At 41.2% G+C, this 17,470-nt stretch overlaps 1 protein-coding gene across 1 annotated transcript in view; it reads right to left on the bottom strand.

Moving 5' to 3' along the window:
• Positions 1-17,470, bottom strand: part of SLC25A13 (solute carrier family 25 (aspartate/glutamate carrier), member 13) — a 136,438-nt gene that overhangs the window by 33,924 nt on the left and 85,044 nt on the right. The window contains exons 13-14 of the mRNA XM_014547556.1: positions 11,668-11,720; positions 9,499-9,579 (exon numbers count right to left, since the gene is read on the bottom strand). Of these exons, the coding sequence (XP_014403042.1) occupies positions 9,499-9,579; positions 11,668-11,720 (134 nt within the window). The remainder of the gene's footprint in view (positions 1-9,498; positions 9,580-11,667; positions 11,721-17,470) is intronic.

The raw sequence follows: 17,470 nt of genomic DNA, 5'->3' as shown, positions 1-17,470 counted from the left end.
AGTAAAATATAAATTTTTTCTTCCAATACCTCCTCTCTGAAATGAGCTAGACAGACGGTCTGCACATAACCTGAAGTGTGGCTTCTATCGCAGATGCTTGGTAAGCTTTATTTCTCTGTTTCTTTTTCACAATTTTGCCATCCTAACTCCTCTTGCCAAGCTCTATAATGATTTACTTCATTGTTAACACTCCTGATTATGCATAGATAATTTTACTGTAGGAAATGATGTATCTATTTCTTTTTTAAAAAACAAGAATTTCAAGAAATAACATATTTAGAAAGGCAACACAATCCTAATGTACTGCCCAATTTTTCCACTCTAAGAATAGTGACCTTCATAAAAATGACCTTAACATACTTTAGGTCTAATAATTGTGAAAAAGTATGCTTTGTTTTTTTATTGATTTTTAAAAGATTTTTAAAATTGATTTTTAGAAAGAAAGGGAGAGGGAGAGAGAGAAACATAGATGTGAGAGCAGAACATCGATGGGCCACCTCCTGCACACCCCCCACCAGGAATCAGACCAGCAACCCCTCCGTATACAGTATGATACCCAACCAACTGAGCCACACCAGCAAGGGCACAAGTATGTTTTAAGGCTGTACGTGCCTTAAAAATGACTTGCCAAGGCTGACTGCTCATTATTATAACTACAGGAAATGGCATAAAATATCTAAATATATTACCAAATGGATCAGTTCATACTTCCCCATAAACCATTTTCTTTTACCTGTTAGGAACTAAACAAGCCTTTCTCCAATGCTTTACTAATCAAGATAGTATCCCTGAACATTCTTTCTCATGACCTAGGAAGCTGAGTCAAATAAATCCCACATGATGAAAAGCATGCTTTCTTATGATCCCTCCCCCACATATACACAACCATTAGAGGCAAATCTTGAGAATATGCAGAGAATATTAACAGTCCTGTATTTTTAAAAAATCAATTTCGTCATTAGTCTGCTGTCCACAGAAAACAGCAGTGTATTTTTTAACATAGTGTAATTCCTGCTATATTTTAAAAAGCATTAACGATAACTGTAATTTAATCACCTCTCTTTAATTTGAATTCACATGGTAGATACTTATAGCTACTTAAAAATTAAGTGGCAAAATGTATATGAAGAATATGTATCTTGATATTTTAATTATGCTCAATTGAATGTACTTAGATTTAAAGTGCTTTTCACAAATGACATGTGCTAAGAATATATAATTGCACACTGACATTCTAAAATGTGTGCTTACATGTGTCAAAAATAGTTTAACATGAAGTTATGAAATATGAATTTTTTAAAAACTAAAACCCAAGTCCATTATTTTGATTATTTAGATACAAATAAATTTGTTACTACAAAAAAGGCCTACACTAGTAAATATCTAATGATTTTCATTACATATAAAATGAATATTCATGTGATGACGCTATTTGATTTTTTAATATATTGAAAAATAAAGATTTCTTAAGAAATCTAAGCTTTGACATATTTTCCATTTACCTTCTTAGTAACTCAGTGTTAAATGGAGACTTGAAAATAATTTGTATGTAGTACCGGTATTATCATCATATATAAAGACTGCAGGTAGAAAACAGATAGTCGGCAGAGAGCGGTGGATAAATTAAATAAAATGCAGTGCTTGCCCACCTGGTGTGGCTCAGTGGTTAAATGCGACCTATGAACCAGGAGGTCACGGTTCAATTCCCGGTCAAGGCGCCCGGGTTGTGGGCTCGATCCCCAGTAGGGGGCATGCAACAGGCAGCCAATCAATGATTCCCATCATTGATGTTTCTATCTCCCTCTCCCTTCCTCTCTGAAATCAATAAAAATATATTTTAAGTAAGTAAATAAAATTAAAATGCAATACCCGAAAGCAGTCAACTGATGTTCAGAAGCACTAAAAACAAGCACTGACCAACCCACAGAGAAGCCAGCAAACTTGAAGGAGGATTCGGCCCAGAGGCCACTGGCTCCATCCAGCTCTGCATGGAAATGTCAGACCTGGTACCCTCGCTAGAGCTTCATCCGCTTCTGTAATTAGGAAGGAGTCCACCCTGACAGCTGAGAAAAAAAACTTTATTTTGACCCCTAGTGTTATGGGCTGAATTGTGTCCCTCCAAATTTTATGTGTTGAAATCCTAACCTGGCTTCACAGAATGAGACTATATGGAGGTTGGACCTTTAACGAGGTAATTTAGGGTAAAATGAAGTCGTATGGGTCATAAGGACTCCGGTCATATCAGACTGGAGTCCTTATAAGAGGAGGAGATTATGATACAGACAATACACAGTCAGAAGGGGGTCGGGGGAAACCATGTGAGGACATAGTGAGAACATGGCCATCTGCAAGCAAAGCAAAGGAGCTTCGGAAGAAATCGAATCCGCAGACACCTTGATCTTGGACTACTAGCTCCCATAAGTGTAAGAAAGCAAATTTCTGTTATTTAAGTCACCACGTAGCCTGTGGTCCTTTGTTATGGCAGCCCTAGCAAACTAGCATATACCTAGTTAGGCTGTAAATAATTGTACATCTCTGATAAAGCAATACAGAACTTTCTCCCTTGATTTGGTGTGTAAATTAAGCTCTGATGTAAAAAAAAAAAAATAAAAATCTGTCATTACATTTTTAAGAACTTTGAAAAGAGAATAGATTCTCACCACTTGATTGTTTTTGAGACAGGCACCAAATTGAAATGTCCTGTTCTTAATTTCTTAACTGCATGGTAAGGAAGAAAAAGGCTATACTGTTTACACCTTTTATAAATATTAAATTTCACATTTTCAACTTCATAGGGCAGCGATTTTCAACCTTTTTCATCATGGTGCACACAACCTAATTACCAAAATTCTGTGGCACACCAAAAAAATATACATTTTGCTGATCTGAAAAAAAAAAAGTATCATTTTGAATCATTCACACCGGACAGTTATTATTGTGTTGGCTTTTGCCATTTTTTCATTTGACGATCTAAGGGAAATGAGGCAATGGCCCTGACTACATCATCAGGTATTGCATGTTTTAAAAATTCTTGCGGCACACCAGTTGAAAATCGCTATCATAGGGTTTTTATAGGACCATAGAAACCAGGCCAAGAAACCAAAGTAGAATCTGTTTGACTGACACTAAAAAGCCATTAAGTTACAGACTTGTCAAATATGTTCACATGTGGGCTCTGCCTGGCAGACATGTCTATTTTGACTACTATGACCAGAATCGTTTAATGATTTACAGACCTTCAGTGTCTACAGTACCTTAACTGTATGAGAGCTGTGACCCAATCTGTCTTCATATTTTCATCACACCAAGCCCCTCCCCCATTTATTAGAAAACCAGGATGGCCTGACATTGGAACTGTGTTAAATTAAACAACTCTAAGACATTCTCCAAAGAGGGGAAGGGAGGGAAACAGAAAGGAGACACCTCACTGGCTCAGTTCACCTCCATCACGAACTTTCCTCTGGTAAGATGACATTTCTGAACCACCCAAAGCAGCCCTTGGGCAGGTAGGTCACCCCTATGAACCCTCAGTGTCATCAGCTATCTCTTTATTTTTGCCCAGAGTCCAAGTAGAAGTCTAGAGAAAGAACGTTCCATAGAAGCAGGCAGGCCACATAATTCTTATTCCAGCCCAGTGCCTTAGTCCCACTCCTGTCCCAGAAGACTTTTTGGGCAAAATGTGATGGAGATGCTTCATTGGCTTCTCAAAAACCTCCAAGTTTAGATATTGCCATGGTTAATTTTTTTTTTTTTTGCTAGTTATTGGCTCTCTCTTTCTCTGTTTTTTAAAGACTTTGTTTTTTAGAGCAGTTTCAGGTATAGAGGTTTTCCATATGCCCCCTGCCCCACACATGCATAGCTTCCCCATTATCAACATCCCCCACCAGAGTGGTACATGTATTACAAGTGATTGACAAATCACAATCACCCATTCATACTTTGCCTTCTATTGTCAGTGTTTCAGAACTTAGCCATTCTAACAGGTGTGCAGTAGTATGTCATTATTGTTAGTCTCTTTTTGCTTTAAAGCAACTCTTTTCTATGATTCCTTCATGACTCTGACATCATAATTTCCCGTTACCCACTCAATAAAATATTTTCTACTAAAGACATAAGTAATAATGAATAAGCTATAGCAAATACCCCATGTTGTTTACCCTCATCCTAGTCTTAAGATTCTATATATATCTGGTGGTTCATTTATCTGCCATTCTGAGAAACAAATAAAATAAATAGGAAATATTTAGGTTGGTTCCTTCATTGAGTGAGCATGGAAACCCTTTCTTGTGAAACAACCTGATTGGGAATCAACCAACTGAGTCACCCAGCCAGGGCAGCTGGACCCTAACTAACAAGACAACAGGTCATATATAATACCTGAAATAGACTCTAAGCCTTAGAGTCAATAGAGTTGGAAAACAGAAATAAACCTTAAGTACAAATTAAGAAAATTTATACTATTAGAATTGAGGAAATATGGGCAGTTTATTTTGGTTTGTTTTCTATCACAGCTTTAATATGATTATTCTTTTCATAATTAAAAATCATAATTATAACATATTGAAATATAGAAAATGTCTGTGATATGATCTCAACTAAAATATGTATGTTTTAAGTTTATAAAAACATGAAAATGAATGAAAAGCATTGTAAATAATGTAAAGCTTATGAAAGCAAGGTTAATTTAATTCACTTAATCTTGCTGTAAGTCATCTACTAAAATAGAAATTACTATTGATGAACAAAAACAAAAAAATAAACCCAGAAACAAAAAGAAACCCTTACAATATGGTCTAATATTCTTCAGAGTAGGCAGGAAAAACACCCCAGAGATTATTCCAAATAATAGCAACAATAAAATTTGATACAACTAACAATTAGATTTTCATTAAACTACAAATGAATTATAAAGATGTGAGCATTTAAAAAATGACCTTATTTTCCTAGCATCAACATAATACATAGTAAATCTTGGCTACTTGACATGCTACATAGGAGCAACCCCGTAGAAATTCAATTTAATGAGTAAGCCTCATGTCATTCAATATTTATAACTAGGATATGTGCACAGAGATTTGCACAGAGAAATAAAAACTCTGCCTTAAGAAAACTGCACTGTGAGGCCACATGTCCACAGAAAAGCCTGGGAAGAGAAAGATCACAAAAGTAGGAATTAGCCCAGCTCGCATGGCTCAGTGGTTGAGCGTCTACCTATGAACCAGAAGGTCATGGTTCAATTCCCGGTCAGGGCACATGCCTGGGTTGCAGGCTGGATCCCCAGTAGGGGTATATACGAGGCAGCCAATCAACAATTTCCTCTCATCACTGATGTTTCTATCTCTCCCTTCTTCTCCCTTCCTCTCTGAAATTAATAAAAATATATTTTTAAAAGAGGTACAAATTGATAATTATAAAATAGTCATGGGGATGTAATGTACAGCATAGGGAATATAGTCAATAATGTTGTAATAACTATGCATGGTGCCAGGCAGGTACTTGAAATATCGAGGGAACACTTTGTAAAGCATAAGATTGTTTAACCATTATGCTGTCCACTAAAACTGATACAAAATAATATTGAATGCAAATTGGAATTTTAAAAAAGACAAAGATTTAAAATAATCCACTTCAAAAAAAAAATGGGCAAAGCACTTGAATAGACATTTCCTAAAAGAGGGCATTCAAATGGCCAACAGGTATATGAAAAGATGTTCAACATCACTAATCAGGGAAATGCATCTCCTATCTGGACTTCAACAAGTTCTTTCTGACCTGCCTCCCTGCTTCCCACTCTTGCCCCTTCTACAAACCATTTTCCTTGCAGAAAGTAGGATATCATTTAAAAACACAAAGCCAGGCTTATGGCTCTTCTGTGCTTAAAAATCTCTAATGAGAGAATAAATTTCACCAATGACATGAGCATATCAATTATTTTTTCCACTTAAAATGGCTATAAACTCCCGTAAGCATTGGATATATTTACACACACACACACACACACACACACACGTGCAAGTATCTCATTGACAAAATACAGTGGGCCTATTATCAAAGGACTAGAGGCCCGGTGCACAGATTCATGCACATTGAAAGGAAATTAATTAGAAGGTGGCCGATGGGGTGGGACTGGGAGAGACACTTTTATCATTATAGATTATAGATTATTGTTCAAAAATCATGCTCACTTATCTTTCCAAAAATTATTACAGAATACTATTTTTATTGGTATGTGAATAATTTTTAATAATATGAGCTTTGTAAGACAGAGGTTCATACGTTTTGACATTTTTTTCTGGTGAATATTATTCCATTTGTTTTCATTTACTAAGCTGATCAGCATATTTACATCTCCCTTGAAACCAGTCATGGCCCCATTTTATCTGATGACATTAAGATCAAAGGACCACAAGCTAAAAATTCCAGTCACCTCAGGATTTCAACTGGCTATTCCACTAGATGCATAGAAAACTGTCAATTCATACTTATTTTGTGGAATTAGGGACTGTAACCTACAGACCACATAGCATGACATATGGTCTTAAAGTAACAGCAACACAGCAATAACAACAATACTCAGAAATTATGTCAGTTCTCAGAGTCACTGGGAACCTAACTGGGAAATGGGTGGTAGTGACAGGCCTCTCTCCTCTGCCCCATTTACTGAGAACCTTTGTGGTCACTGACCATGATGGCCAAGCACGTCACCCTACAGGCTGAGCTCCCGACCCCAGAAGAGAGGACAGAAAGGAACAGAAGTATGGACATTTCATGCAGAGACACCTGAGGGTCCAGGTCTCTGTCCAAACTCCTACAACTTCTGGCCTAAACCCACCTATGGGGAAAAAACACACATCACAAGAACTTTTCAGATTTAGAGTCTGAAAACCCCAGGCTCAGCATCTTAGCTTCATTTTGAACTGTGTTGAATATAACACTACTGGTAAGTGTGAATCTATACACATGCTCGGAAAACTGAAGTCAAATTTTTCAGCGTTCTGAACTGTAAGTGTTCAAAAAATGAGTTTAAAAATAGACTCACCCTTTTATATGTGTCAATGAAGGAAAAGAGTATTTTTTAATCACTTCAGTCAAGGATATTATTATATCAAACATGAATGAATAGGATTAATTTAATCCCCCTTTCCTCCAAATTTACTAACATTTTTGTTGTTATTTTAAAAAAATATATAAAATCAAACCTTATAGTATACTCTTACTTTCGCTAAGCACTGTGAAGGTTATGAGACCAAGACTTCCCTGCATATTTTCTGTTTTTACAGAAAACAGATTATAAAACAGAAAAGGCCTTCTTCAAAGAAATGAGTGGCTTTGATTACACGTGCAAAAGTCAGCCATGTGTACTAATTCTCGGTAATAATGAAGCAAGGTGAGCTGCCCAGGGGCTTAAAAGTCAACGCCTGGAAATGCTTGGGTGAACTAAGCAGGGGAACCACTCATGTGACACAACTTTTCAAAACCCTTTGTATTCCCAATTGGACAGACAGGCTAGGCTGTGGGCTCACAAGGACTTTCTAAGGTGTGTAGCTGGCCCGGATGATCAGGAAAATTGCCAAGTCTGCAAAGAGAGATGTCCTGCTATTAAAAATCCACCATAAAAATGGACTCATCCATCCCACTCCTCAGAGAGCTAAAGGGCCTAGATTGTTTGCTACATACAGGATTGCTTACCTGCAAAATAAACTCTTACTTCTTAAAGCCATGCCTGGGGGGTTGAGGGGGAGGGTGGAGGGAGAGACAAAACAGGAGACTTGAAACACTGAGGACCACTGTCTACCAGCCTTTGAGATGAAGGATGGCAAACCTCATTTCACAGCTATTTTAAGTAGCTGTAAAGCCCAAGTGGCTCCAATTTTAAGCCTGTGTTTAGATCAGGCTTGAAGAAGGGCTGCACCTCTTTACAATGACGAGGCACCACTTCAGATGCCAACCTGGGCTTTGTGCTTGAAATGGGCGACCACGTAGGAGAAAACAAGACCACCTAGGGGAGACACTACGTGCCACAACCAATCTCCTTGGCACCCAGACCCATGTGCAGGCAAAATGCTTTCATTCAAAAGAAAATAAACCTCTAGATTATTGCCAAAATCTTGAGCAGTATCACATAATTAATTTCACATTTTAAATTCTTACAGAGATATATAATCATGTCTTTTCAGCAGGTTTAAAACCAGACTTTAAAAAAAATAAACCCACCTGACCTACTGAAATGCCCTGCTACCCGGGCCCCCTGGCACAGCCTGCAGGACAGGCTAGGTACAACCTAGGGATATGCCTGTTTCAAATGAGAAAACCTAGTTACTCGAATGGAAACTGTGTTAAATGAAGTACAGTTTCTGCAACTCCTGCTATTCTTTTTTATTATTATGTGTGCACCATTTTTATTTAGGACATTAAAGGCTCCCTTTTTCATTCTAAATGCTCCTCTAAAGTTACCGGACTAGGAGCTCCTACCTGGGCGTCTACAACAGGTCAGTGATCAAACAGAGAGGCAGCCGCAGCCCGATTCTGTCCATCTCTTAAGAATTACCAGGAGCCAGGACTTCTTAGCTCCTGCTACATTCAAGGAAGCCCCATTCAATGTTAGACAGGACAATAGGCCCTTTCCAAACAAAGGTGTAATATTCCCAGGTATTTGCCCAGCTTCTAAACTCAACAATTTTCAAGAAAAGATTATTTTATGAATACCGTTGCCTGAACAGAATGAGCTAATTAAAAAAATAAATGTGACCTCACCTTTCTTATAAGAAACAGAGGTTTAAATGAAAAAATATACCACTATTGCCTTGCCCTGGTGATCAAAGCCCATTTATTTAACCAACCTTATCTTGGAATAGCACCATTCTTTGTATAAGAGTTTAATTTACCCAAAGTATTTACATTCACATGAACAAACCTGTACATGAGATAAAACAAGACATGTTTTGCTGAGCTTAAGAACAAGATGCAGGGTGTTCATCCACATAAAGAAATAACTCATTCCAAGCGTTTTTGACGATGCAGTGCGCACTCAGCCAGTTATTTCCCAGGACCCTCCTCCCGGAGGCACTGGGAAGCCTGAAGAGCTGCCGGCACGTGGGCGTTAAAGCAAAGCAGAGAGCTGTGGCCGCTGACTTCAAACTACAAATGTTAATGCCTGACCCAGTAGAGAGGGCCACGAGGAAAGAATGTACTAAAACGGTTAGCAAAAAAGATGTTTCAAAGGCCAAACACTTCTGCCCCAAATGACTTCTATTGCAGAACCACCCGCAAGCAGTGAGAAATTTAACAGGCAGGGCTTTACAGGCAAAAGATCGGGAACATTTACCCTTCCTTCTCAGGACGTTGGCTTGCTAGGAAAAGCCGAGAGGCCCTAGTAGACTCTGCCTTGCACAGGATCTGTGGTTGAACAGAAGCCGTAGTCCACACTGGTTTACCATGGTGGTGATAGGTGTGCAAAACAAATCTTTTCAATGCAGAGATCTGCAAAAAAGTACTTACGCAGCCTCCGGCCAGAATTTCTGCTGCAATTGGGACCGAACCATCTTTGTGCATGAATTTATCTCTCACAAAATCATTCACCTTGAAGAAAAATATTTATAGAAGCCGATGAAAAAAATGAAGAAAAGTCATTAAACACATATAAACATACATTTTAAAATATACGTTATTGTTTTCTGCCACTTTATTAGAGTAATCATAAACTAAATTGTGGGGCGCGGCTACAGTGTTTTGGCCAGGTTCAAGCCTCGGACTAATGAAAGGACAGGGTCCTCTCATTGCCACGTGCAAGTCCCAGCTGGAGGGCAGGGCCCTCCCAGCACAATTATAGCCAACAGCTATAGTTGTAAGCTTGAACCTATGGTCCGAACACGTAGCCCCACGTGCCTTGTGATAGAGTTTGGGTGCATGTAGTTAAGTGAGGTTGGAACTCACGAGAATGCTGTAAACACCTTGATCCCGTCCCTACTTTGCCTCGTGGCATCTGCTATAAAATAAAGACACGGCTTGTAGGCGCTGGCGCTGTCTCCTCATCAGGGAGCAGAGTCCCACCGAGACGCAGCTTTCATTCTCTTGTCTGTCTTTTCTCAATCCTTTCACCCCCCCACTCAGAATCACCTTTGGCCGTAACAAGTGGTGCCCGACCAGGGACTGAGTTCTGGGACCAGGGCCTGAGTTTTGGCCGTAACACTAAATAAACTAAGAATCTTAAAAAGAGTTTGAAAAGTGCTCTTAATAGCATATAGGTAGTTTTCAAAAGGAAATATATGTATGTGCATATATATATATTCCTGATATTTCCAGGAGAAAAAAATTAAAATGTCAATGGCTTACAAGCCTTAAATTCAAATATGTCCTGCAATTACAATAGCATAAAAAGAGAGATATATTGCCTGACTGGCGTGGCTCAGTGGTTGAACATCGACCTATGGACCAGGAGGTCACGGTTCGATTTCTGGTCAGAGCACACACCCAGGTTGCAGGCTCGATCCCCAGTGTTAGAGGCAGCCAATCAATGATTCTCTCTCATCATTGATGTTTCTATCTCTCCCTGCCTCTCCCTTCCTCTCTGGAATCAATAAAACAAATTTTTTTTTAAAAGAGAGACATGTTAACAATAGAGACAAAATGAAAACATATGCCTTATAACTTAAAAACTGCTTTAAAGGGTTTGATTAAAAACCACTTTCAAGTCTTCTAACAAGATTTAATCTAAAATGACACTCATCATTGAGACAAACTTGGCTCAGGAGATTTTTCAACTAAGTCAAAATTCAGTATCTAAAAATTTACTCAAGCATTCTCAAAGAACGTCAATAGCATTAATTAATTAAGTATAATAGTCTCAAAATAGTATGCACTACAAGCAATTTTAAGGATCAGTCATATGTTTTTGGAAGCTGTGAGCCAGGAAAGATTAGCTGTCCCAAGGTCACATAATAAAATGGCAAAAGAAGACTTCCAGGTAGCAAAGCTACACAGCCCAATCTAAAAGTGGAGCTTGACTTTCTGGGCTTCATGTCCTGGGTGATATGAATGCATAGCTCTCTGTTCCAGGACACTCAGTGAATCCCTACCATCTGCCTGACGGGAGCGGACACTGGAGAAACCACCTGATGAAGGATCAGCCTCAACTAGAGCTCAGAGCCCTCAACACGTGGCTTTGGCAAATGCTTACAGAATATGGCCTAACCATGAATCCTGTAGACAGCATGTGTAACTGAATGAGCACATGCCCTGGAGGCAGAAACATCTGATTTGAATTCCAGCTTTCCCACTCATAACTGGTGTGAACACAGGTAAATACTTAAACCCTGTGAGTCTCACTTTCCTTGTCTGTAAACTAAGTCATACTTTCCTGGAGATAAATACAATAACAGGTAATACATGCAGAGAGCCTCGTATGGTAGGAACTAAAATACTACAATGGTGAGGATGATGACACTGGTGGCAACCACCAAAGGTCTTGCTCAGATTTATCACCACATTTTTGGATGTTCAGTGTGAAGTGGGGAAAAATGAAGAGCTGGGCATGGTGAGTGCTCTATGTTCAAATCAGTCAGCAGCTCTGAGGCAACGCCAACCTGCTGCTTCACATACGAATTATCTACTAGATTCCTGAGTGTGTGCAAACTCCTTTAATAAGAAGCATCCACTCAAAAGACTTACTGTGAGTTTTATGGCCTTCTCTGGGGCGACTCCCAATAACTGTGGCAACAGACCTAAAAAACAACAAAACGTAGAAGCATATGAAATAAATTAGCATTAACTAAACAAATTAACAGCTCTCAAGAAGGGATCACCACCGAAAAACTGGGGCAATCTTCGGGGCAATTTTCTGCTATTACCTTTAATGAGAATACTCAAAATGGAATGTTTTGAGGACTAAGGTCTCACAGCCACATCAGGCCCAAGTCAATCCCCTCTCACTTGCTGCATCGTTCGCACATTAGGCAAATCAGCAGGGTTAGCAATATAGGAAATCCCATGCCATGGCAAGTTTGCTCCTTTCCCTCCTGCCTCTTAATAAGTAAACTTTGGTGAACAGATTACATTTTTTTCTAACACTTTCTCCATACCCCAACCCCTAAATGCCAACAGTTCAACCATTCATTCATTCATTCATTTGGCAATGATGACTCAGTGACAAGCACAAGGCAAACAAGGTTCTTGCTCTGACAGGTCTCAGATAGAAGGAGGCAGAGTAACCACAGGGGAAAACTGCATTCCAGGAAGGGGAACCGATGGGGCAAAGAGAGCACAGCAGGTAGGACAGCACAGGAGATGCAGGGAGCGGCCGGGTGCTACAGCTACAAAGCATGGGGCAGACACAGGGAAAGGCTCAGAGGGGCCAGGGGCTACAGCCACATCGAAGGCCACGACCCTGAGCTTGAGAAAGTCTAAGTCAGATGAGAATGGGAGAGTTTTGACCAGGAGCAGAGAGATGTGCTAATTCATATTTTTAAAAGACCACTCCACATGCTCTGTAGAAAATAAACAGGACACACTGATGTTGTGTGCATGTGCATGTGTGTGTGAGACTGTGAGAGAGAGAGAGAGAGAGAGAGAGAGAGAGAGAGAGAGAAACTGGGTTTGACTGCTCTTGTTCAGTTTTTACCAGAATACCAGGGTAGGATGAGGAAGGTCGTGGGGAGTAACGGATGTGGGGTGACCAGCGAAGAGCTGTTTCATACATGTTGGGATGAGAGGGAATTAAGTAAGACTCAGAGCCCAAAGGGGAGGGGTGGCCTGGGACAGGAAAGGGCCACTTCTAGGAAAGGCAGTTGCAACAACAGTGGATGTAATATCTCAACTAAAAAATATAATCATTTGAACATAATATCAAAGTCAGATGCCTTTTCTTGAAAACACACAGGAAGCTCACAAGGAGGATCAGAATATATAGTTCCCCGGGTCACACTGCTGTCCCTGGGAGGGGCCTCATGGTCCTATCCTCTGTAAGCACAATCTTCTATTTCATACAAGAAAAGCCATTTGCTGCCTCTTCAGAGAGACCAGCTCTGTCCACACCGTCTTCCTGAAGCAGCAGCCTGGGACCAAAAGTCACTAGATCCAGGGCTGTACCAGCCTGCAGATGTATAAGGTGTCAAACATAATATGAGCTTGTTGTAAGAACAGACAGATGTGAGAGGCCTAGGCCAGTTTCTCACATCACAGCAATCGGCTCCATTGGGTGAGGCCCTGCCCTTTTATTCAGGCCCCCAGCAACCATTCACCGTGGTGCCCAGCTTGCCCTAAAACCCACACGGCGATGAAGAGGAGTGCCACCTGTTTTCATCATTTTTCTCGCTCTGTCGAAACTATTTCTCTGTGCTTATGGCTCCACAAAAAGGGGAAAACTAGACAGACCAAGAGAGCTGCATGTATTTTTAAAAAAGGAAGTTCATTTCATTGTGGGACAAAATGATGATGAGCATGCTGATACCAGTGAAAATTTTCTTAAGAAACACCTAACATTGTTTATGATGTGCTGGGTACCATTTTAAGCATTTTACGAACTCATTTAATTCTTGTAACTGCCCTACAGACAGGAAACTGGGGCATACTGAGATTAAGTAATTTGGCCTGAATTATCCAGCTGACAAATAGACTGGGATTCAACACTAAGCCCTCATTCTCAAGAATCGGTGCTTGTAGACCACACTCTCCTCTGGCCTATTCCTCTCACACCCAGACTCATCTTTCAATCACACAACCTGCCTGCATCCTGCAAACACTGGGGTTTGTGATGTCTTCTCTAGGCAGCCCTATTTTGAGCTTGTTTCTTCCTTAGGGCCACAGCTGACTGAACTTGGGGAAGACTCTTAAAAGATGTGTGGCCAATGATTTCGGCAACCTGGGCCCTATGCCCTGGTTCCAAAAGTGATGCCAGCCAGTCGTTGAAGTCGTGTCTGTGCCAATGCCACGAGGAAGGAGAAATCACAAATACAAAAAGGAAGTGGGCTGGTGGAATGGAGACACCAGGGAGAGAACATACAAACTGTGAAAGATTGCCCTAGCTGGTTTGGCTCAGTGGATGGAGCGTTGGCCTGCAGACTGAAGGGTTCCGGGTTCGATTCCGGCCAAGGGCACATACCCGGGTTGCAGGCTCAATCCCCAGTAGGGGGCGTGCAGGAGGCAACTGATCAATGATTCTCTCCCATCATTGATGTTTCTCTCTCGCTTTCCCGCTCTCTTCCTCTCTGAAATCAATAAAGAAATGTACTAAGAAAAAATTAAAAAAAAAAAAAAAACAACTGTGATAGGTACACAGGTGGGGGAGCCAGTCCCCCTGGGCCAGGTTCCCAGGAACCCTTGCCCTGGGATCCTCATAAGATCTCCGCCTTCTTTCTCTCTAGTGTGAACTCTTTACCTAAAGTCCCCCTGTCTCTGGCCAGCTTGAGTAGGGCTATGCTCTTTATAATCTAAATGAACCAAAGCAGCTCAGAAAATGGGACTATGAAACCACCTGGGCAAAGCCAGGGCTCTTATTCAAAGTGAGCATTCTCTTCTAAACTTCGTTCACTTACAGCATTTTTCTTATACCACATAATACGAGATGATATGCTATCTGTAATATGATTAGAAAGCCTTATTATTGCTTCGTGAAAGAACATTAGTTTCTACCAGAAAAATGGGGGGATAAGTTGGTTAAACTACATCTTAACTTTTACAACTGCCGTGTTGCTCTCCGCATTCAAGTCAAGTGCCCGGATGTTTAGTTAAATATTTACTTGCTAGATGTATTTTCCTCATCATTAAATTGTAGACCAACACCATGGATGGGCTGAAAGCACTGTGATTTAAATGATGATCTCTTATCCCTGTAACTACCCTGTGACAGTCTTTTTAAATGACTATTAACAACCAGCCCACAGAGCCAAATGACTACACTTGGTTAGATACAATCACTTCAGGCAGCCTTTTAAGCGATTGAGACTTGTCTTTCTCGCTATAAATTTAGTAATGCACTGTGAACAGCAAAAACAAAACAAAACACACACACACACACACAACAAAACAAAAAGGAAAACCGTGTATTTATTTGTTCAGCAAACATTTACCAAATGCCTTCCGCGTGCTTGGCAGCATGCGATGAACACAGTGGGAACCCTGGAATCCCCTGGAAAAATTCTCAGTTTGGAGACAAGGGAAACCTAGGTGTCCCTGAGTGCCAGAAAGCGGACAGAGTGATAAGTCCACAGCCCAGGGCGATGGGACCACAGCAGAGAATCACTTGTCCTGCCTGCAGCAGGGAGAAAGGCATCAGAGAGGAGATACTTGACCTGGATCTGTAAAGATAAGTAGAGACTCACTGTGGAAAAGAGACATGACTAGAACGGAGGGCAGGGTGGTCCAGGCAGAGGGAAGAGTACGTGCAAAAACCTCAAGGTCATGGCACATTCAGGGCTGGGGCAAGATGCCTGGAGGCTATGGCTAGGTCACAGATCTGGCAATAAATGACAGTAGCAGAGATAATGACAACAGGCAGGATTGGGGGGCACTTATCACACACCAGACACTACTCTCTGTGCTTCATGTGAATCAGCCCATTCAATCCACTCAACAGGAAGTCAATACCAATAAATCACTGCATGTTATTTTTGCCCCCATCGACAGATGAAGAAACTGAGGCAGACCTCAAGGAGCCTGTCTAAGGTCACTCAGCTGTCAGATGGGGGTTGGGGTTCAACCCAGGTGGTCTGGCTGCAGGGGGGCTCCTACCTGGTCTACTGCACTGCTTCTCTCCTAGGCCACGTGAAGGAGCTTGAACCAAATTCTTTTTAAAGTAGAGAGTGAATTTCAGTAAAAAGTCCTAGAGGCAGGTGAAGGGCTGGGAGAGTTAGGAGGTATGTGACAATAACAATGATTTTATTAACATTGCAGGTTCAGAAGCCTGGGAAGTCACCCTGGAAAGACTTTTGTGTGTGTGTGTGTGTGTGTGTGTGTGTGTGTGTGGGGGGGGGGGGGGGGGGGGGGGTGGAGTTACTGGATAAGTACCATTCTTGTGGGGAGCCCCCTGCCTCGGTGGAAACAAAGGTGGCTGCGGACGACAATCTGAGTGGCACTAGGGATGTGGCCTTGACACCATTCATGCTGGGTCAATGCCCTTTGGGAGGGGCAGTAATCTGTGGGACAATGAAAAGTCACAGAGGTGGGGGTTTCAATAACCCTCCTGGTTCCTTGACTGCAGAGGGAGGAGGGGAATGTGGCTCCGTAATACCTAAAACAGCTGGTCTCGTTCAGGCGCTTCAGCGCGATCACACTGAAGCCGAAAGCACATCTAGATTTGACATCTGGGTGACTCCGCAGAAAAATTAGACTTCTAATATAAGACGTTTCTGTTGGATTCTGGAAATTCATTTTAACCATTAGAAACAGAGAATGGATGTGTGTGTTGTTTCTAACTTGTCAAAACAGCCGTCTGTTTTCCAACGGCCTCAAATGAAATTTATTAGTGTGGTTAGTTTCCTAATCTTCTCATTTTAGTTCAGCTCCATCAGCACACATGGCCATGCTTCCTGGGCAAACTTTACCAGAAGGCTGCTAATGCGAGAAAAGATTTACAGGGTACAATATTAATACAGCGTTTGGTCTTCAAATTTCATGGGGCTGAGATATAAATCACACTATCCCCTCTGATTCCAGTCCTCAGTGCAACTCAGTGAGAACTGAGCTGGAGGTGTGAGAACGAAGCCTACATCAGGAACCCCCAACTTCACTTCATACAGCACCCTCAAAAGTAGCAGTGTCCTGGGTCAGAGGGCTACTATGCTATCACTTAGAACCTTCGTAGAAAACGTTTAGAGTCTCAGAGTTGGGAGATACTATGAAAGAAACTCATTAACAAAGCTGGCCTAATTAAAACCATTTCTTTTCAATGGCTTGTACCAAAATGAATGGCTTGGACCAAGGGCTCTAGGCTGCAAGCCTCGGCCTGCACCTCCTTTGTGCTGAGTGACCTTGGGGATGTTGTTCTTGGAACTCTAGGGTACTCAATGGTAAACCGAGGATGCTATTTATGACTCCCTGGTTTATTATGATAATCACATGAGTAAATGTATATAAAGAGCCAGACACTGCTCACAACCTAAATCATGTATTTAAAAATAGGATGTTTCTCTCTGCCTATCGGATCAAGGTTTATCCCTGACTCTCTTCTTGCTTACAAGAGGCGATGTGCCCCGAATAATGGTCACAGCCCAGAATCAGGTAAGGAGGACAGAGGGCCCTTGGCTTCAGGCTTCCGATTTGACTGTGCTGTGAGAGTGATACACGTTCAGCAGAAACCGCTGGGCCCAACTGCGATGGTTGGGAGGTAGGTGCATTAAATGCATTTTTGACTTATGATATTTTCAATTTACGATGGGCTTATCAGGATGTAACCCCACCGTAAGTGGAGGGGCCTCTGTATGATGCTGTTGCCATGGCAATCAGACCCATCCTAAGAGGAGCTGTCCCCGGGCAGCGA

Source organism: Myotis brandtii, unplaced genomic scaffold, assembly GCF_000412655.1.
Source record: "Myotis brandtii unplaced genomic scaffold, ASM41265v1 scaffold48, whole genome shotgun sequence".
In the NCBI taxonomy this organism is placed as follows: domain Eukaryota; kingdom Metazoa; phylum Chordata; class Mammalia; order Chiroptera; family Vespertilionidae; genus Myotis; species Myotis brandtii.
Note: the sequence above shows the minus strand (reverse complement) of the source record. Positions and strands in the feature narration are given on the sequence as shown.